The following is a 22,383-nucleotide window of genomic DNA, read 5'->3' on the forward strand; positions in this document are numbered from 1 at the left end:
AGGCCCTCGAGTTCAAACCCCAGAACTAGCACCAAAAAAATAAAATAAAGTGGTACAGGTTGACCCAGCAAAGACCATCGCAAGGCTTGGAGAACTTTTACCCTTTGTCTTCTGCCATCTTTCCAGGATGAGCAAAAGGAGATTAAAATCTGGAAAAGCAAAGAGACCCAAGGAGGATTTCACAATTGTCATCTTTGAAAAGTATTTTTTTCCTTATTTAAAAAATAATACTGATTTTTCTCAGTGGGGAGGAGGGGAACAAACCATGGAAGACCGTCTTTCCTACCACAGTAGTGAGAAAGGAATGTACGGACATGAGAGACAGGTGTAAACAGAGGACAGGTGTGAACATGAGACAAGTGTGAAGATGGAAAGATAGATATGAAGAGGGGGAGACCAATATGAACCCAGGGAGGCCAGGCCCCTGGTTACTCATAATGGAAGAGATGGGGGTTTCCCTTACACTATTTAAAGAGCAGTCTTTGAGGTATCAGCACCAGGGCTCTTCGGAAAAGGAGGATAGAGAACATTTCCTGAACACTGCAGAGCAGTCTTTGGCTCCTGGGGATTAGGCAGTCTCCTCTAAGTCCAAGAGATCATCCACATATTCCACAACTTCTCCCTGCGAGAGACAAGGCAACATCTCTGTTGGGTAGGTCCACTTCGGCTACCAGGCAGATTGTTCCCAAGAGGTCACTGGTGGCTCCCTGCTTGGGCTGAAGCATGTGTTCTCTCCTGACTTGGCCCAAAGGACCTGATTTCTTTCTCCCTGAGGATGGGAGCTCAGATTCTCCATGTGAACTCAGTGGTTTTGTTTGATTGTTTTGCTTCGTTTTGTTTTATGCCAGTGTTAGGGCTTGAACTCAGGACCTGTGCTCTGTCTCCTTAGCTTTTTTTTTTCCTCTCAAGGCTAGCACTCTTACCACTTGAGCCATAGCTCCACTTCCAGTTTTTGGGTAGTTTATTGGAGATAAGAGTCTCACAGCGGGGTGTTGGTGGCTCACACCTGTAATCTTAGCTATTCAGGAAGCTGAGATCTGAGGATTACAGTTCAAAGCCAGCCCAGGCAGAAAGTCTGTGAGACTCTTATCTCCAATAAACCACCAGAAAACTGAGAGTGGCACAGTGGCTCAAGTGGTAGACCACTAGCCTTGAGCTGAAGAGCTGAGGGACAGCGCCCAGGCCCAGAATTTAAGCACCACGACCGACAAAAAAAAAAAAAGAGCCTCACAGACTTTCCCACTGGGGCTGGCTTTAAACCACGATCCTCAGATCTCAGCCTATTGAGTAACTGGGATTACAGGTGTGAGCCACTGGTGCCAGTCTGAACTCAGTGTTATGTGTATGATACCCTATAAATGGCCTATATGAAGTAGACAGTCCAACCTCTCTACCTGAGGGCATTTCTACATCTCGTCCTTTCTCTCCATCCACTGACAAATCTCTCCTATTCGTATCTGTCCCCTTCCTTCCACAACCATCAGATCATACTTCCCAAACTGCAGAAGCTAACTTTGTACATATGTAGCTAGCATTCTTCCTTCGGGGACTGGCTCCCACAGTATCCCAGTGACTCTAACAGGCTCAGCTTTAAAGAGACCCAATCCAAAGTGGGAGTGTGACTTTTTTTTTTTTTTTTTTTTTTGTCGTTGGGCTTGAACTCTGAGCCTGGGTGCTGTCCCTGAGCTCTTCAGCTCAAGGTGAGCAATCTACCACTTGAGCCATAGCATCATTTCCAGTTTTCTGGTGGTTAATTGGAGAGAAGAGTCGGGGGTAGGGGGGTGTCTGGGAAGGTGGCTCAGTGGTAGAGTGCTTGCCTTGCATGCCTACGGCCCTGGATAAAATTCCTCAGCACCACATAAGCAGAAAAAGTCAGAAGTGGTGCTGTGGTTCAAGCGGTAGAGTACTAGCCTTGAGCTGAAGAGCTGAGGGACAATGCCCAGGCTCAGAGTTCAGGCCCCACAACCAATAAAAAAAAAAAAAAAGTCTCATGAACTTTCCTGTCCAGGCTGGCTTTGAACTGTGATCCTTAAATATCAACCTCTTGAGTAGCTAGGATTACAGGTGTGAGCCACTGGAGCCCAGTAGAGGTGTGACTTAAATGTTAGAGCACCAGCCATCGGTAAAAAAGCCAAACCAGAGTGTAAGGCCCTAATTCAAGCCCTAAATTAAAGCCCCAGGGTCGCTGGGTGACTCCTGTGGATTTCTAGACCATCACTCCCAATACACTTGGCCAGCAGGAAATATGACACTTCAGCTGGGCTTCCTAGAAAGCTGTGATTTTCCATAGCAGAGATCTGGTTTTCATTAAAACACCCATAGCAAGTGTCTTTCTCAAGGCTCCCTTCTGTTTCTTATTTCAGGGACAATTCAGCCTTCGAGTGACGTTAGCAAAGATGTGAGTAATAGTTTCTCTCAGCAGACGTGTGCTAAGCATGGAAGCTTACCTCATCATCATCCATTATATTTTCCTTAGCGAAGTCATACAGCTCTTTCTGGAGTGTAGTCACGTTAAAGAACTGAACTGCTTCCTGTTCAGACACAAACAGAACTGCTTAGATAGCCAGCCTTTAATGTTAGAGCTGGTGGAGGGGAGGGGGGTGGGCACAGAGTATGGAATTTCTTTCTGGGATAATGGAACTCCTCCCAATGGTGGGAGGGGTTACACAACTGAACATTCTAAATTACTGATTTATACATATTAAAAAATTTTATGGGGGCTGGGAAGGTGGCTCAGTGGTAGAGCACTTGCCTTGCATGCCAGAGGCCCTGGGTTCGATTCCTCAGCACCACATAAGCAAAAAGAAAAAAGCCAGAAGTGGCGCTGAGGCTCAAGTGTTAGAGCGCTAGCCTTGAGCTGAAGAGCTGAGGGGACAGCACCCAGGCCCAGAGTTCAGACCCCACAACTGCACCCAAAAAAAAAAAAAAATTATGGCGGGCTGCAAAGGTGGCTTAGTGGTAGAGTGCTTGCCTAGCATGCATGAAGCCTTGGGTTCGATTCCTCAGTAACACATAAACAGAAAAAGCTGGAAGTAGCACTCTGGCTCAAGTGGTAGAGTGCTAGCCTTGAGCAAAAGAAGCTCAGGGACAGTGCCCAGGCCCTGAGTTCAAGCCCCAGGACTGGCCAAAAAAATAAAAATAAAGAAATTCTATGGCATATAAATTATATCTCAATTTAAAATTAGTACATAATAATGGACACTGATCAGGAGACTGAGATCTAAGGATCATAGTTTGAAGCCAAACAGGGCAAGAAAGTGAGACTCATCTCCAATTAAACAGCAAAAACCTGGATATGGAGGTATGGCTCAAGTGGTAGAACAGCAGCCTTGAGTGAAAAAGCTAAAAGACAGTGCCTAGGCCCTGAGTAAGCTCTAGTACTAGCACAAAAAATATAAAATAAGGGCTGGGAATGTAGCTTCGTGGTAGAGTGCTTGCCTAACATGCATGAAGTCCCAGATTCAATTCCTTAGTACTATATAAACAGAAAAAGCTGAAAGTCACACTGTGGCTCAAGTTGAAGAATACTAACCTTGAGCACAAGAACCTCAGGGACAGTACCCAGGCTCTGAGTTCAAGCCCCAGGACTGGCAAAAAAATAATAAATATATATATATATATAAATAGATAGATAGATAGATAAATAAAATAAAATAAAATATAGTAAATGAGGCAGGCACTGATGGTTCATGCTTGTAATCCTAGTTATTTAGGAGGCTAGGACCTGAGGATTGCAGTTCAAAGCCAGCCTAGTCAGAAAAGTTCATGAGATTCTATCTCCAAGTAACTAGCAAAATGTTGGGCTGGAGGTGTGGTTTAAATGGCAGAGCTCTAGCCGTGTAAGCAAAGCAAGTAAGCATAAAGTTCTAAGTTCAAGCCCCAGAATAATAAACAGACAAATAAATAAACAAAAAATAGGAGAGGTATTAAAGATAAATTTATGATAAAGCAAGATAGCATACAGAAATTGTGTTGAAAATACAAAGACCCACTGAAAAACACTTTTGGGAAGTTCCCTGACAACAACTCAAAGTTGGTCCACCAGGAAATTAAAAGATGGTCCAGTCACAAAAGCACCTACATGGTGCTATTGAAAAGGAACAAAAAGTAATTACATGAATGGGACATGGAAAAATATTCACAGTATGGGGAGTAGATGCAGCTTTTGTGAAAAATAAATGAATAAATTCAGGCTTCCTGAGAAAATGTACAGCTACCAGACAGTTTTACTAAGCAGAGAATCTGTAGAGTTATGAGAAAATCTCTCTCATAATGTTTTTGTTTTGTTTTCTGTTTTTGGTGCTGTTACTGGCGTTTGAACAGAGCTAGTGCTCAAGGTTGGCACTCTACCACTTGAGCCACAGCTCCACTTCTAGATTTGTTGGGTGGTTAATTACAGATAAGAATCTCATGGACATTACTGCCTAGGCTGGCATCAAACTGTGAACCTCAGATCTCAGCCTCTTGAGTTGCTAGGATTATAGGTATGAGCCACCAGCACCTGGCTTGAGAATTTCATTTTCTAGATAAGATAGTTTTATAATGTTTGACATTTGTAGAATGTGCACAGAGTTAGAAATTTTTTTTAAAAAAAGCAGTAAAATGTCCAAAAAAAATTTAATGCAATTGCTTTTATTTCTGAACTAGCCCTTTTGCTTTAGGAGAAAGAAGTTTCCTTAAAGGAAGATGAGGGATGAAGGGAGAGAGGGACTATGAGATTCTGAGCACTGGCACTCACCGGTCTGGGCTGGAAATGCTCATCAGAAAGGCCCCATTTGTCCCTGTGGTACTGGTAGTACACCAGGTTCTGCTGCATGACCTTATCATTCTGGTCGAAGAGTAGGTAGCTGACAGCACAGGGGGCAGCGTTCTTGAGGTCATTCACTAGAACCGGGAGAGAATAGGATGGGGAAATGAGTCCTGTCCTCCAACTGCTTCCCTCCAGCCACACTTCCTGCAAGCTCTGCTTCCTAGAGAAAAAGATCATGGAACAGCTCCACTCCCTACGAGCCATCAGAATCAGGGCAGACAGTTGGAAGCATGGAAGAACAAGGCACCAGTGGCCTGTACCTGTAATCCTAACTGGCTACCCAGCAGGCTGATATCTAAGAATTGAGCTTTCAAAGGCAGTACAGGCAGACAAATCCAAGAGATTCTTTTTTTTTTTTTTTTTTTTGGTTTGGTCGTGGGCCCTGAACTCTGGGTCTGGGCGCTGTCCCTCAGCTCTTCATCTCAAGGCTAGCGCTCTACCACTTGAGCCACAGTGCCACTTCCAGCTTTTTCTGCTTATGTGGTGCTGAGGAATCGAACCCAGGGCCTCATGCATGCAAGGCAAGCGCTCTACCACTACGCCACCTTCCCAGCTCCTTTAAAAGATTCTTATCTCCAAATAACCAGCAAAATGTCAGAAGTGGAGGCATAGCTCAAGTGGTAGAGCGTCAGCCTTGATTGAAAAAGTATGAGATGGGGGCTGGGAAGGTGGCTCAGTGGTAGAGCGCTTGCCTTGCATGCATGAGGCCCTGGGTTCGATTCCTCAGCACCACATAAGCAAACAGAAAAAAAGCCGGAAGTGGCGCTGTGGCTCAAGTGGTAGAGCGTTAGCCTTGAGCTGAAGAGCTGAGGGACAGCACCCAGGCCCCAGAGTTCAGGTCCCATCACCGGACCCAAAAAAGAAAAGAAAAGAAAAGAAAAAGTATGAGAACCTGAGTTCAACCTCCAGTAGTGGGGGGGGAAGGGGGGGCATAGAAGATACTTGTTAGGCAGATGCTTGGCAGGCATGTCCAGATGCCATCTCAAGCTCTGGTGACCTGAGCTGCCCTCAGAAAGGATGGTACCTTTGAGGTCACTTAGTCATGTTGTCTCCTGGGTACTGGGGATAATCCTTCCAGCCTCCCTATTAGGATTACCCCACCCATATCACTGTCAGAACATTTGGGGTATTTATTCTGGCATGTTCCTCCCCGATTTACAATTTACAAGAGAGGAATATTTCTGCCAAAACTCTGGTTAGCAAAAGTAATTAGCCTTGGGAATGGGTGTATTTTGCCACCCAGTGGCTGTTTCCTATAATAACAACCTAAAATCCTAAGGAAGGTTTCAAATTGAAACACAGTTAACATCTGCCCTCAAGAAATTTAGTAGGGGGGGGGGGGTGAGCTGGGAAGGTGGCTAGTGGTGGAGCGCTTGCCTTGCATGCTCAAGGCCCTGGGTTCGATTCCTCAGCACCACATAAGCAAAAAGAAAAAAGCTTGTGGCTCAAGTGGTAGAGCGCTAGCCTTGAGCTGAAGAGCTGAGGGATAGCGCCCAGGCCCAGAGTTCAGGCCCCACGACCGGACCCAAAAAAAGAAAAAAGAAATTAGCATGGGAGCTGAGAATATGGCCTAGTGGTAGAGTGCTTGCCTAGCACGCATGAAGCCCTGGGTTCAATTCCTCAGTACCACATAAACAGAAAAAGCCGAAGTGGCAGTGGCTCAAGTGGTAGAGTGCTAGTCTTGAGCAAAAGAAGCTCAGGGACAGCCGGGCGCTGGTGGCTCACTCCTGTAATCCTAGCTACTCAGGAGGCTGAGATCTGAGGATCGCGGTTCAAAGCCAGCCCGGGCAGGAGAGACCGTGAGACTCCTATCTCCAATAAACCACCACAAAACCGGAAGTGGCACTGTAGCTCAAGTGGTAGAGCGCTCGCCTTGAGCTGAAGAGCTGAGGGACAGTGCCCAGGCCCAGAGTTCAAGCCCCACGACCGACAAAAAAAAAAAGAAGCTCAGGGACAGTGCCCAGGCCCTGAGTTCAAGCCCCAGGACTGCCAAAAAAAAAAAAGAAGGGAAGGGGTGGGTGAGAATGTTGGAGTGATGTTGATCAAGATGCACTGTATGCTTTATAATATGGCACCTCCTTTGTACAACCATTTAAAGATAATTTATTTTATTTTATTTTTTGTCGGTCGTAGGGCCTGAACTCTGGGCCTGGGCGCTGTCCCTCTCTCTTCACCTCAAGGCTAGTGCTCTACCACTTGAGCTACAGTGCCACTTCTGGCTTTTTCTGCTTATGTGGTGCTGAGGAATCAAACCCAGGGCCTCAAGCATGCCAGGCAAGCACTCTATCACTGAGCCACCTTCCCAGCCCCAAAGATATTTTTAAAAGTATAATAACCACTAAAAAAAAAAAAAAAAAAATCAGGCACCAATGGCTCACGCCTGTAATTCTAGCTACTTAGGAGGCTGAAATCTAAGGATCACAGTTCAAAGCCAGCTCAAGCAGTAAAGTCCATGAGTCTCTTATTTCCAATTTACCACTCAAAGTGGTAAATTGCTAGCCTTGATTGTAAATGCCCAGGGACAGCACCCTGGACCTGAATTCAAGCCCCATGACCAACAAAAGAGAGAGAGAGAGAGAGTTCAAAACAGGGAAACAGGGAAACAGGGAAGGCAGCCAGGTGCTGATGGCTCATGACTATAATTCTAGCTACTCAGGAGGTTGAGATCTGAGGATCACAGTTTGAAATCAGCCTGGGCAGAAAAATGACTATGAAACTCTTTTTTTTTTTTTTGGGTCCGGTTGTGGGGCCTGAACTCTGGGCCTGGGTGCTGTCCCTCAGCTCTTCAGCTCAAGGCTAGCACTCTACCACCTGAGCCACAGTGCCACTTCCGGCTTTTTTCTTTTTGCTTATGTGGTGCTGAGGAATCAAACCCAGGGCCTCATGCATGCAAGGCAAGTGCTCTACCACTGAGCCACCTTCCCAGCCCGCCTATGAAACTCTTATCTCCAATTAACCACTCAAAAACCGGAAGTGGCGCTGTGGCTCAAGTGGTAAAACGCTAACCTTGAGCACAAAGAGGTTCAGGGACAGCACCCCGGCCCTAAGTTCAAGCCTCATAACCGACAAAAACAAAAACCACTCACACACACACCAAAACAAAAAACAAAACACAAGAAAGGCTTAGAGTAGAAGTAAGTTTCAGGAAGTGAAGTACTTACTGTGTTTACCAATAGCCCTGGAAAGCAAGAGCTTCCCAAAGAAAAACAGGCAAAACTGGAGACTTTGTTCCACCTGTGTTACAAGTGCCTCTGTCAAATTTCTGATCCACAGGCCAATCTCAGAGCAGGTGAGTACTTCACAGGAAGGGAGCTGCAGGGCCTGGATGTGTCTACAACACTCCCTTCCAGTTGTACATATTATTTTTAACCTTTAACAGGCAAAGCTTTCTTTCCGTGTCCCGGGGAAATCAAAGAATAAGTGGCTATTGTTGCAAGAAGAAGAAACTCAATGAGGAAAAAAAAAAAAAAAGAGCCCAATTTGAAAGAAGGTTCTAGAAGCTCAGGTCACCTCTCCCTCCTTGCAGGGCCTCTTTCAGAGGCCAGAGTCAAGACATCATTAGACTCTGACCCTTCTTATGAGAACAGAGCAGTTCCTGATACATCTGTCCACGATAACCCTTCTGCTTACATCCGGACAGACAAGGTACATACTGCTCAAAAAGCAGCATTGAGCACAGTGAATGATGGGAGGGAAGCAAAGCTCTGAGCTAGCTCCTCTTCTCTATTCACTGCCCTCTGTCCACTGGCAATGTTCTCATTCAAATGGAACAGGGCTCTCATAGTCTACAAAGTAAAGCTGATGCCAGGCACCAGTGGCTGAAATCTGAGGATTGTGGTTCAAAGGCAGCCCAAGCAGGAAAGTCTGTGAGACTTTTTTTTTGTAGGGGAGAAGTGGGGGTCGGTTATGGGGCCTGAACTCTGGACCTGAGCATTGTCCTTCAGCTCTTCAGCTCAAGAGTAGTGCTCTACCACTTGAACCACAGCACCACTCCCAGATTTTTCTGCTTATGTGGTGCTGAGGAATCCCAGGGCCTCATGCATGCCAGGTAAGCACTCTACCACTGGGCCACCTTCCCAGCCCCTCTGTGAGACTCTTATTTCCAATTAACCACCAGAAAACCAGAAGTGGAGTTGTGACTCAAAGTGGTAAGAGTGCTAGCCTTGAGCAAAAGAGCTTAGGGACAGACCCTGAATTCAAGACCTTCAATAACAACAACAACAACAAAAAACTAGTACAGCTATAGCTCAAGTAGTAGGGTTCTAGCTCTGAGTTTAAACCCCAGTACCAACACACATACACACACACACACACACACACACACACACACACACACACACACACACAGAGTAAAGCTGATGATGGGAAGAATGGACAATGACAACTACAACCTTACCCAGTACACGGTGTTATGCTCTAGTGTGTGAATACCCCAAGCATTTCATACCCATGAACTCACTCTTTGTGACAATCTGAAGTAACTACTATTATCTCTATTATGCAGAAAAATAAACTGAAGTACAGAGAAGTTAGAAAGTGACAGAGCTGAAGTTCAAATCCAGCATTGTAACTCCAGTGTCTATGCCTGAATCCTGGGCCTTGCTGCCTTTTCACATATAGTACATCCTCAGGGCTGTCAATCAACATGAACTTGATGGACTCAGCTACCACAGATAAGGGCTGTTACATCTACTTTACCAATGCAAAAGCTAAGTCCATATGGGATTCAAAACTTTACCCACAGTTCCATAGGTTACTTACACTTGTAATAAGCAAACTGCAAATAGTGATACATGGTCGCCACAAATTTCTCCACCGGATAGCCACCTATAACTGGTGTGAGGTTCTCTTCACACTGTATTTTGCATTGTAGAACTTCAATATAATGATCTGAAAACATACACAAAATTTCAGAGCCATACAGTCATTACTTTCTGTTTCACCTTTGTTTTTGTTTTTGTTTTTTTGTGGAGCAGGAGATAGAACCCAGGTTGGGCTGGAGAGGTGGCTCAATGGTAGAGTGCTTGCCTAGCATTCATGAAGCCCCAGGTTCGATTCCTCAGTACCACATAAACGGAGGAAAAAGCCAGAAGTGGAGCTGTGGTTCAAGTGGTAGAACACTGACCTTGAGCAAATGAAGCTCAGGGACTGTGCCCAGGCCCCTGAGTTCAAGCCTCAGGACAGGCAAACAAAAAACCAAACCCAGGGTACCACACAAGCTTAGTTAGTGCTATACCGCTATACCACTGAGATACATCCCCAACCACCGCTCTGTGTGTGTGTGTGTGTGTGTGTGTGTGTGTGTGTGTGTGTGTTTATGTGCGCGCGCGCACGCACACACACACACATAAGTTCTGGGGCTTGAACTCAGGGCCTGGGCGATGTCCCTAAGCTTTTTTTGCTCAAGGCTAGTGCTCTATCACTTGAGACATAGCTCTACTTCTGGCTTTTTTGGTAATTGATTGGAGATAACAGTCTCATGTACTTTCTTGCCTGAGCTGGCTTTGAATCATGATTTTTAGATTCAACCTCCTGAGTAGCTAGAATTATAGGCATGAGCCACCTGCACCTGGCTCCCATTGCTTTCTTAATTTGGTACTTCTGACACTGGAGCATAATGAATTATACAGGACTCCAGGCATTCACACACAGTGACACCAAAAGAGGACATTCTTAGAGGAACACAAAGGCATAAGGCCTATATGCATGTGATCAAAAAATAATATTTATTGAAATGAACTCCAAGATATGGAAACAATAGGGTTTTTTTTCCTTTTCTTTTTTGTTTGTTTATCTGTCTTTGGGATGGTAAAGTGGAGCACTGCAATGGAGAGACAATGGGTGAACAAACACAGCAGTTGTACTCACTAGACACTATGTTGAAAATGAATTATACAACTTGTAGGTGGGGATGGGAGGGAAAAACTGGGAGACAGCAAGAGAAAGGATGACACTGTTCACAAAGAAATTTACTCTTTACCCGACTTATGTAACTGCAACCCTTCTGTACATCACTTTTATAGTAATAATTTTAAATATATATATATAAGTATATATATGGTACTTCTGCCTCTCCTATAAATGATCAAAGTGAAAGAAAAGAATATTTGCAACTTTTAGCCTGTCATTGGAGGCTTACACTTGTAATCCTAACTAGTCAGGTCAGGACAAAAGTCTTTAAGATTCTATTTCTAATTAACCAACAAAATGCCAGACTAAAAGGAGGGGTCAAGTGGTACAGCACCAGCCATGAATGGAAAACCCCAAAACTGAGTTTAAGCCTCAGTACTGGCAAAAAATACAAGAACAGAGGCATAGGCATGGTTCAAGTGATAGAACATCTGCCCAGCAAGATAAAGCGTTAGGGTTCAATTCCCAGAGAAAGAAAGAAAGGAAGGAAGAGAGAAAGAGAGAAAGGAAGGAAGGAAGGAAGGAAAGGAAAGGAAAGAAAGAAGGAAGGAGGGAAGGAGAGAAGGAGGGAAGGAGGGAAGGAAGGAGGGAGGATGGAGGACTCAGGAAAATGGAGGTATAAGCAGCAAAATCAAGATTAGGAATCTCTGCTGAACACCAGTAGCTCATGCCTTTAGTTCTAGCTATTTAGGGGGCTAAGATCTAAGGAGCATGGTTCAAAGCCAGCCCAGGCAAGAATGTCTATAAGACTTTTTGTTCTTGTTTTTGTTTTTTTGTCAGTCATTGGTCTTGAACTCTGGGCTTAGGCACTGTCCTCAGCTCTTCAGCTCAAGGCTACTCTACCACTTGAGCCACAGCACCACTTTCAGTTTTCTGGTGGTTAACTAGAGATAAGAGTCTAATGGATTTTCTTGCCCAGGCTGGCTTTGAACCACAATCTTCAGATCTCAGCCTCCTAAGCAGCTAGAATTACAGGCGTAATCCACCAGCATCCGACTAAAAGACTCTTATCTCCAATTAACCACCATAAAACTGGAAGTGGCACTGTGGCTCAAAGAGGTAGGGCACTAGCCTTTAGTCAAAGAGCTCAGGGACAGTGCCAGGCCTGAGTTCAAGCTCCATGGTGGACAAAAAAAAAAAAAAAAAAAAAGCTACAATATGAATACACCTTGAACACATTACACTAAGTATAATAAATCAGTCACAAATACACTAATACTCTGTGACTCCACTTATATTACATATCATATCAATCCCTCTAGAGTAGTCAGATACATAGAGACAAAATTTAGAAGGATGGCTACCAGGAAAGAAGAACATTATTGTTTAACAAGTAAAGTTTCAATACAGAAAGATGAAAAGATTCTAGTACAAATGGAGAGTGCATGCAAAGACAGCTTAATTAGCTGAGTGCTGGTAGCTCACTTCCTGCTCTTCAGGAGGTTGAGATCTGAGGTTTGAACATCCATAAGACTCTTAGCTCCATTTATCCAGCAAAATATTGGAAGTGGAGGCATGCCTCAAGTGGTAGAGCAACAGTCTTAAGTGAAGAGTCAAATAAGAATTTAAGGCCCTTAGTGTAACCCCAGGGTGTGTCTCTCTGTCTCTCTATCTCTGTCTCTGTCTCTGTCTGTCTGTCTGTCTGTCTCTCTCTCTCTCTCTCTCACACACACACACACACACACATACACAAAGGCTTGAAGCTGGACACTAGTCGTCATAGTGAACTCCATGGGAAGCTGAAAGTGAGAATATCTGAAGTTCCAGAAAAGTCTTTCCTGCCCAGGCTAGTTTCAAACCTTGATCCTCAGATCACAGGTGAGCCATCTCAGCTTCTATTTTTCTTTTTCTTTTTTTTTTTTTATTTTGCCAGTCCTAGGGCTTGAACTCAGGGCCTGGGCTCTATTTCTGAGCCTCTCTATGCTCCAGGCTAGGGCTCTACCACTTGAGCAATACCACCACTTCGGCTTTTTCTGTTAATGTGGTACTAAGGAATCGAATCCAGGGTTTCATGCATGCCACATTCCCAGCCACTCATTTTTATTTTTCTAAAAGCCTCAGCAAAGTACAATAAAGCAGGACAGATACCAGGACTTCTCTGTAGGCCTGGGCTAGAATGTTTTGTCAGGTGCTTTGCCAGAAGGCTCTGCCACGCCATGGACTCATCTAGATTGATGTCCATTACCCCCAGTTACTCATTAATTTTTTTTTTTTTTGGTCAGTCGTGGGGCTTGAACTCTGGGCCTAGATGCTGTCCCTGCACTCTTCAGCTCAAGGTGAGCACTCTACTGCTTGAGCCACCATGCCACTTCTGGTTTTCTAGTGGTTTCTTGAAGATAAGAGCCTCACGGACGTTCCTGCCCAGGCTGGCTTTGAACCATGATCCTCAGATCTCAGCCTCCTGAGTAGCTAGGATTATAGGTGTGAGACACCGGCCCTAGCCATTCATTAATATTTAATCTTACAAATCCCTGAGAGGCCACTTACAACACTGGTAGGCATCTAGACAAAAAATAGACATCTGAGGAAGCCGCCCACAACAGTAACCATGACATCTACTCCAGGACCCAACCCTCCAACCAACCTGCTATGGAAAGGTAGAAATCCTTGAAGTCCTTGATCTCCCTGGAACCCTCACAGGCTGCAAGACATTCATAAAAGGTTTTGAAGAAGTCAGGAAGGGCCAGCTCCATGTCTGTGATGGACGTTCTCCAATTCTCGCCATTGTATGCTCGAACTGCTCGGATGAACAGGGTCTGAAAAGCAAAGAGAGCCTACAAAGCTTATCCTGGGCAGGAAAGGAGGCAGACACATCCCCTCAAAAGGAATCAAAAAGCCAGGTGCTGGTGGATCACACCTGTCATTCCAACTACGTGGGAGGCTGAGATCAGGAGATCATACTCCTAGCCTAGCCCAGCCTGGCCAGAAAAGCCCAAGAGACTCTACCTTAAGAAAAGAAGCTAGACATGGCAGATTCACGTTTCATCCCAGCTATGATGGAAAGCCTAAAATAGGCAGTCTAGGTTTGGTTAGAAAGCAAAACCCTATCCCAAAAATACTCAGCCTAATAAATAAAATGCTGGAAGTATACCTCAAGTGTGGCTTGCCTAGCAAGCCCAAAGCCGAGTTCAAACCTGAGTAACAGCAAAAAGTATAAAGGAATCAAGACCATCTCCAAACTACTCTCCCCAGGCCTGAAGAAGCCACTATTCCACTTGCTTTAGATTTAGATTTTTCTATACTTATCCCATTCAATTTAAAAAGTAGCTGATACTGATAATAAAATCAAATTCAAATGAAGGGAAAAGTGACAGAGATCAGATCAGAAGCTGCCAGGAGTGAGGGCTGGGACAAAGGCAGAACTTCGAAGGGACAGGAGGGAACTAGTCAGAGGGGATTAAAATAGTCCTTTATGGGGCTGGGAAGGTGGCTCAGTGGTAGAGCGCTTGCCTTGCATGCCTGAGGCCCTGGGTTCGATTCCTCAGCACCACATAAGCAGAAAAGAAAAGCCGGAAGTGGGGCTGTGGCTCAAGTGGTAGAGCGCTAGCCTTGAGCTGAAGAGCTGAGGGACAGCGCCCACCAGGCCCAGAGTTCAGGCCCCAGGACCAGACCCCCAAAAAAATACAAAAATAAAAAAAATAAAATAAAATACTCCTTTATCCTGTTCCTGGAGGTAGTCAATAATCTGCTTATAGTCACAAGTTATTGAATTGTATACTTAATAGTAAAATATTTAAAACATGGAGTTTAAATGTCAGGCAGTACTGGGCACTGATGGCTTATGGCTGTAATCCTAGCTACTCAGGAGGCTGAGATCTCAGAATCTCAACTCTAAACCAGCTCAGGCAGGAAAGTCTGTGACACTATTTCCAATTAACCACTTTAAAAAAAAAAGGTGGCTCAGTGGTAGAGTGCTTGCTTCCCATGCATGAGGCCCTGGGTTGGATTCCTCAGCACCACATAAACAGAAAAAGCTAGAAGTGGGCGCTGTGGCTTAAGTGGTAGGGAGCTAGCCTTGAGCTCAATTGCTGAGGGACAGCGCCCAGGCTCACAGTTCAAGCCCCATGACCAAAAAAATAAATAAATAAAAGCTGGGTGTCGGCTCACCCCTGTAATCCTCGCTACTTAGAAGGCTGAGATCTAAGGATCTCAGTTCAAAGCCAGCATGGACAGGAAAGTCCGTGAGACTCTTCCGGATTTTTTCTTTTTGCTTATGTGGTGCTAAGGAATCGAACCCAGAGCCTCATGCATGCAAGGCAAGCGTTCTACCACTGAGCAACCTTCCCAGCCCTCTGTGAGACTCTTATCTCCAATAAACCACTAGAAAACTGGAAGTGGTGCTGAGGTTCAAGTGGCAGAGCGCTCGCCTTGAGCTGAAGAGCGCAGGGGCAGCGCCCAGGCCCAGAGTTCAAGCCCCACAACCCACCAAAAAAAAAAAAAAAAAGATAAGAAAAGAGCTCTCCACTCACTTCTGCAAGGACAGGATGTGGCAATAAAGTGAAGCCTTTGCAACAGATTGCCCTGGGTGGACACTAAATCTGTAGTACCTTGGGCCCTCCAGCATCCAAAACTGTGAGTAATAAACTTCTGTTGTTTATAAATTACCTACTCTAAGGTATTTTGTAATAACAATCCAAACAGGCTGTGACCCACCCCCTGCCCAAGAAGGCTAGTCTCAGAGACTTACAACTCCAACCACCAAAATAAACAAAACTGGAAGTGGGGCTGTGATTCAAATGGTAGAACATTAGCCTGGAGCACAAAATGATCAGGGACAATGCCTAAGCTAGTGGGAAAACATTTTCCTATCAAAGTATGTGGCTTCAAAGTTCCTGCTTTTGGCCAGGTGGCTTGGCTCTGGTTAAGGAGTTAAGACAAGTTTCTTTTCAAGATGGAATTAAAATACACCTCAGTTCAAAAAATAGTCAAGGACCCTTGTCTCCCGCTTGTAAACCTAGCTACTCAGGAGGCTGAGCTCTGAGGAATGCAGTTCAAAGCCAGCCGGGGAAGGAAAGGCCGAGACTCTTATCTCCAATAAACCACTAGAAAACCAGAAGTGGCACTGTGGCTCAAGTGGTAGAGCACTCGCCTTGAGCTGAAGAGCTGAGGGACAGTGCCCAGGCCCACAGATCAAGCTCCACGACTGACAAAAAAAAACAAAAAAAGTCAAGGATGTAGGAATATTTTGGGATTACTTATGTAAATACACTTTACTTTATGTAAAGTAGCCAATCACAAGCAGATTGTGAACCAGAGCTCAACCAATCTGAGCAGAGGGGCAGGGCCTGCTGGTTAGGAATAAATAGGAAGCAGCTTGCCTGCTCTGTGTGCTGGCTTGCCAGATTTTTGGCTACTACACCCTTCTGCAGTAAATTTTGCCTTGCTGGGACAGTTTTTTATTTTCCTGTCTATAGTTATGACTCCAGTGGTTCTTACAGAGCATATTTATAATATACCCCAGGACTAGCACCAAAGAACAACAACAAAATAAAACACAACAGCAACAACAAAAAGATGTGTTCGCATTAAATTTAGCCCAGCTAGCCTCTGGATCTCAACTTCCTCAGTAGCTAGGGTTACAGATCAGGCCACCTCACCTGACTACAAACTCATTCTGAATGTCAAAAGCCAGTTATTTCTATTGCTATATTCATCATATGTCACCAAAAAAACCAAATTGCTAGCACTCTCTTAGATGTACAGAGATATTCACTGAGACACAATTAACAAGCATATTTTACTAACTGCTGTGTAAAATCTGAATATACCTCATATGATTTGGTTTCCAAGTCCTTAATGTATTCCTCAGCACCAGGCAAGCTTTTGTAATATGCCATGTTCCTCTTCATCATCTCATCATCAGGATGCTTCAGAAGAAAGGTATGCGCAGCTGCGATGGCTTTCGGGAGATTGTTTGCCTAAGTACAAAGAAGAGTGATGCCGGCTAGTACATGGATGCCATACCAGTGCATTTTATTAAACAAGAATGTCTTCTCAAAGAGGGAAAAGCAGGTAACTAAGCAAAGGGAAAGAAATGTACATATCACCTGATTTGTACCCAAAAAAATTAGTTGTGAGCCGGGCGCCGGTGGCTCACACCTGTAATCCTAGCTACTCAGGAGGCTGAGATCTGAGGATCACGGTTCAAAGCCAGCCCAGGCAGGAAAGTCCGTGAGACTCTTATCTCCGAGAAACCACTAGAAAACCGCAAGTGGCGCTATGGCTCAAGCAGCAGAGCGCTCGCCTTGAGCTGAAGAGCGCAGGGACAGCCCCCAAGCCCAGAGTTCAAGCCCCACGACAGACAAACCGACAAAAAAAAAAAAAACATTAGTTGTGTTGTGGTGTTAAAGGTCATAGACTTCATGAGCAATGTAGATTAATGATAACTATCATTGTGAAGATTAAAAGGCATTTGTGACTTAAAAAATAGATATTTAAAAAAATGTCTTCTCAGTCACTCTAGCAGCCCTTCATTAATTTTATGTCCCCAAACAATGTTTCTGGCTAAGGGTTCAATTATATCTAGGACCAAGCAAGACCTGGTCTAGACATTCTGAGGAGCATTTGTCCCCAGAAGGTATGTCCCCTAAAGCTAACTGGAGGGCCTCCTCATGCCCTTCCCCAGCTATTCTGGGCTATCTTTCCTGGGGCCATTTTGGGTGATCAGAGGCTACTTTGTGTGGGCTTTTACAACCCACTCTTTTGTCCTCCGGCTTCCAATGAGGAAATAGGAGAGATGAGTAAGGGCTGCAGCTGGAGGGCTCACTTCGCCTCCAGGTTCCCTTCCAGCAACTTAGATCTCATGATTGTCTGGCCTCTCCAGGTAGTGCCTCCTTCCAGGTGCCAGTAATTGCTCCAGGTTTGCTCCTTTGGTCCCTCACAACTGATCCCAGCCCTAGGGTACTACTGTTCCTGTGGGTGTCCACATCCCCACACCTTTGTAAACAACCTCCTTAGTCAGCCAAGTGCCCTCCCACTCTGAGTAACCAGTGCCACTTCTCTGCTGGAACCCTGACATACATTTTCCCAAATCTCTCATAGAACCCTCGGTTCTATGTTGTTGTTCAAAGGCTGGTGTTCTATTGCTTGAGTCATACATCCAGTTCAGCTTTTATTTTTTTCCTGGTTAATTAGAAATAGAGTCTCTTTGGAGTATTCTGCCAAAGCTGGTTTTGAAGCACAATTCTCAGATCTCAGCCTCCTGAGTAACTAGGATTATAGGAATGAGCAACTAGCTGGGAACCTCAATTAAAAGACTCTTTTCTGTTACCTCTGTGGTTTGTCTCTCCAATTTGTTGTTGTTGTTGTTTCTGGTGGTGTGGCTTGAACTTAGGCCTGGGTGCTGTTCCTGAGCTCTTTTGCTCAAGGCTAGCGCTCCATCACTTGGAGCTACAGTGCCACTGCTGGTTTTCTGTTTTCTGGTACTGCTCTTCTGGTAGTTAATTGGAGATTAGGTCTCACAGACTTCCCTACCTAGGCTGGCTTTGAACCATGATCCTCAGTTCTCAGCCTCCAGAATAGCTAGGATTATAGGCTTGAGCCACTGGCACCTGGCTCCCCATTCTTACACCACTCTGTAATCTCAAACATTGTGTCTATCTCCCCCATTAGACTTGGATCCTTGGAGGGCCCAACTGTGTCTTCATTCCTGGTGCCTGGCATTCTTGGGACAAGAACAGACATGCTAAGTATCCATGATTCAATGACATAACATAATTACCTAGCTGTTTTTCTTTGTCAGTCATGGGGCTTGAACTCTGGGCCTGGGCCTGGGTGCTATCTCTGAGCTCTTCAGATCAAGGCAAGCACTCTACCACTTTGAGCCACAGCGCCACTTCCAGTTTTCTGGTGGTTAATTGAGGTAGGACTTTCCTATCTCCAATTAGACTTTCCTGACTGGGCTGGCTTTGAACTGTGAACCTTAGAGCTCAGCCTCCTGAGTAGTTAGGATTACAAAAGTAAGCCACCAGCGCCTGGCTTTACCTAGCATTTTATAAAGTTAATTCCTGTTTGTTCCCCTTCTCTTCTGCTTTTTGAAACAGTGGCCAGCCAATACTAAGTTTTTCTGCCTGGGGGAAGTTGGTGCCAGGTCAAAATACAGAAGTTAGCCAGATGCTGATGGCTCGTATCTATATCCTATCTACTCCAGAGGCTGAGATCTGAGGATCTGATCTCAGGATCAGATCTGAGGACCTGAGGCAGCCCTCGGCAGGAAAGTTCCTGAGACTCTTATTGAGACAGAATAGATTAGGGAAAATCAGGCATGTTAAACAGCTACCAGGAATTAAAAAAACTCAAGCTTAAAGCTAATATAAAAGATATTCATCTATCTGTTTGTTAATTGTGTCTCAGTGAATACCTCTGTACATCTAAGAGAGTGCTAGCAATTTGGTTTTTTTGGCGACATATGATGAATATAGCAATAGAAATAACTGGCTTTTGACATTCAGAATGAGTTTGTAGTCAGGTGAGGTGGCCTGATCCTGTAATCCTAGCTACTGAGGAGGTTGAGATCCAGAGGCTAGCTGGGTTAAGTTTAATAAGAACACATCTTTTTGTTGTTTCTGTTGTGTTTTATTTTGTTGTTGTTCTTTGGTGCTAGTCCTGGGGTATATTATAAATATGCTCTGTAAGAACCACTGGAGTCACAACTATAGACAGGAAAATAAAAAACTGTCCCAGCAAGGCAAAATTTACTGCAGAAAGGTGTACCAGTAGCCAAAAATCTGGCAAGCAAGCACACAGAGCAGCTTGCCTGCTCCCTATTTGGAATGTATCCAGAGTTCCTACCACGCCTTGGCCTAAAGATGCACTTCTGACTCCTCCAAACCTGCAGGCTTTATTATCCAGACGCCTGCAATCCTCTAAGCTTTATTATCCAAAGTCCCAACTCCTCTGAGAAAGACAATTTAAATGGTATGTTACAAAAAAGACCTCAAACGACAGGCAACGTTGATCAGAAGCTCTTTGTTGGGCTCCAGACACTGCAGTGTCCTGTGTACCTATCTACTTTTTAACCTTAGAACAAGGCTTCAAGGAGAGGATTTTCATTTCTACCTTGAAGATTTTAAGAGGCAGGATCTAGAGAGCCAGGTGAGACTTGGGTCCAGAGGCCAGTGTAACACCGCCCCAGGCAGAGAGGACCCGGCTTGGGGGCGGAGCCAGGGAATGAGTCCAGGGGGCGGGGCGGGGTCTAGAACAGACTCAGGGTAGGGGCGGTGGTGAGCTCAGTAGGGGTGGGGCCTCCAAGGGGCGGGGCCTCGATGGGCCAAGAATGTAGGCGTCCTGGCCTGGGGGTGGGGCCTAGGGCCGAGGGAGTAGGGCGCGGCCTTCACGAGGGCGGGGCCTCGGTGGGCGGGGAGGAATAGGCGTGCCCTGGTATGGGGCGGGGCCTGGAAGCCAGGGTGGGGCGGGGCTGACTTGCCTTGAAGTAGGCGAACTGCAGGAACTTGTAAGGCTCCCGGCGCTGGAATTCCGCCAGCACTTGGCGGCTGGGCTGCGACTGGCGGAAAGCGGGCAGGCCCTGCTTGCAGCGCTTGAGGCAGTGCGCGCGGCGCAGCAGGCCCCCGAAGAGGCGCAGCTCCGGGTAGCGGGCGAGGCCCGCGGCCGGCTCGGGCTGGGGAGCCGAGCTGCAGTTGCGGTGGCAGAAGGCCTCGCTGTCGCGCAGCAGGCGGTGCAGCCGCAGGCTGATCTCCAGGTAGCCCACGCTCTCGGCCCAGTGCTCGCCGCCGTACTGGTCTAGCGCGTGCCGGTAGGCCGACTCGAGCGGCATCAGCTCGTCCCGGGGGAAGCTGCGGAAGCTGTAGCGCTCGTACTGGGCGCGCGCGGGGCGCAGCGCGCAGCCCGCACACAGCAGCGCCAGCAGCGCTGCAGCCGCCCGGGACCCTGGCTCCATCGCGCCGGGCGGAAGGAAGGAGGAAGGGAGGAAGCGAGGGAAAGGAAGGAGCGGGACCGCGCGACGCGGCAGGCCCGAAGTTTGGGAGGCGGGGACGCGAGCTCGGGCCCGCCCTGTCCGGCCGCCTCTGCCCGCCTAGCTGGGGGATCCCGGCTGTGCGCCCGGCCCGCTGGTCCCTACCCGGTGCCAGCGAGGTGTCGGCGATTGCTTTGCTTCGAGGTGGGCTGCAAACCACATGCGGGCCCAGTGGGTCTTAGGTTAAATTTTACCATCACTTAGGCCGACCTGTGAATCCGCAGGTTTCTGGAAAGCCTCCCCCGCCCAAATTTCTGGCTCAGGTCTAGGATGGGGGTCCGAGAATTTATCTAACAAGCCCCCCTGTAGAGAGGGTGGAGGCTGGGAACTATGCATTGAATAGCGCTGCCATGGGTCTGTAGGTTTTACTGAGAGAGAATGATTCTGAGTAAGTAACATCGAGAAACGTTATGAACACTAGCTAGTCAGGCTGAAGAAACGGAAAACTTGTAGCATGGGCGTTGAGAGATACAAATAAAAAGTAGCGCTTTAATCTGGGAGCACACTTCTGCAATCATAGCTACTCAGATGGTGGAAACTTTTCGATCGTGGTCGGAAGCCAGCCCCGGCAGCAAAGTCTATGAGGCTCTTATCTCCAGTTAACCACCAAAAAGCCAGAAGTGGGGCTGTGGCTCAATGGTAGAGCGCCAGCCTTGAGTGGAAAAGAGAAGGACAGCACCCAGGCCCCGAGTTCAAGCCCCGGCACCTGCGCACACGCACACACAACACACACACAGAAGTAAACTCTTTGAACTTACTTTGAGATTATTTACAATAAAGTAGTAATAGAACACAAAACTCCTATTTGCCCTTTAAGTTTCACAAATAGCTTCTGGTCTTGCTGATAGGAAGGAGTCAGTCAAAAAGCCTTGCAGTCAGAATTCCAGTCTACACAACTTACAGATCGACAGGATAAGCTATTAGGACAAAACCTGCCTGACAAGGAAATGGGGGTGTGAGGCTTTAAAAAAAAAAAAAAAAAGTAAGGTGCCTGTTAAATGCAAGGACAAAAAGAGGCAATAAGCACAGGCCACTAAATTTTTGTTGTCATGATCTTATAGGGAACAGAAAGGAGATTCACTAATCAGAAAGTTCAATTTCATTATGTTGATAAGAAATGATCTCATCTGGAGCCCTCTAGAAACCAGCACCTGACAGGAATAAAATGTCAAGTCCTTCACTTGGGATTTCTAGTCCATGACAGGAGAAGGAGAAAGGAGGCCAGGGAGGAGAAGCTATGGAATGGGATGTCATAGGCAGACCACTGGTTTAAAGACAACCTGTCTTGGATGGCCACTGGGACAGATCAAATGACTGACCAGGTTATCCAGAAAAAACATGCACATAGCTCATCAAATAGTTCCTCAGAAGTGTCTGGAGGAGCCAGAGACCCCAGACAGTTAGCTTTAGATGGCAGATGCCTCAGCAGCAGCTGTGGTGGAGCAGGGAGCCAAGGATTCAGGAGACAAACGGCTGCAAAAGTCTGACTCAGGGCCCGGCGCCAGTGGCTCACACCTGTAATCCTAGCTACTCAGGAGGCTGAGATCTGAGGACCGCGGTTCAAAGCCAGCCTGGGCAGGAAAGTCCATGAAACTCTTATCTCCAGTAAACCACCAGAAAACCAGAAGTGGCGCTGTAGCTCAAGTGATAGTGCCTAACCTTGAGCTGAAGAGCTGAGGGACAGCGCCCAGGC

The 22,383-nt window shown here is 46.2% G+C and overlaps 1 protein-coding gene across 1 annotated transcript; it reads right to left on the reverse strand.

Moving 5' to 3' along the window:
- Window positions 1–154: 154 nt before the first annotated feature.
- On the reverse strand, window positions 155–20,629 carry LOC122096052 (cartilage associated protein). Its single transcript, XM_042666444.1, has 7 exons — window positions 20,145–20,629; window positions 16,489–16,638; window positions 13,305–13,476; window positions 9,572–9,700; window positions 4,739–4,884; window positions 2,448–2,531; window positions 155–622 (listed from the first exon to the last, which is right to left on the reverse strand). The coding sequence occupies exons 1-7, from the start codon at window positions 20,613–20,615 to the stop codon at window positions 569–571; spliced, it is 1,206 nt and encodes a 401-aa protein (XP_042522378.1). The 5' UTR covers window positions 20,616–20,629; the 3' UTR covers window positions 155–568.
- Window positions 20,630–22,383: the final 1,754 nt, after the last annotated feature.

The sequence above is a fragment of the Dipodomys spectabilis genome, unplaced genomic scaffold (genome assembly GCF_019054845.1).
Source record: "Dipodomys spectabilis isolate Male_0828 unplaced genomic scaffold, ASM1905484v1 ptg000365l, whole genome shotgun sequence".
In the NCBI taxonomy this organism is placed as follows: domain Eukaryota; kingdom Metazoa; phylum Chordata; class Mammalia; order Rodentia; family Heteromyidae; genus Dipodomys; species Dipodomys spectabilis.

Bases quoted from the DNA above. Each gene is read 5' to 3' on its own strand.
- LOC122096052 (XM_042666444.1), bottom strand. From the start codon at position 20,615: ATGGAGCCAGGGTCCCGGGCGGCTGCAGCGCTGCTGGCGCTGCTGTGT. The intron at 16,639-20,144 runs GCAAGTCAGCCC...CTTTGTACTTAG, and splicing joins TGCAGTTCGCCTACTTCAAG to GCAAACAATCTCCCGAAAGC. The intron at 13,477-16,488 runs GTATATTCAGAT...TTTGCTTTTCAG, and splicing joins TGGAAACCAAATCATATGAG to ACCCTGTTCATCCGAGCAGT.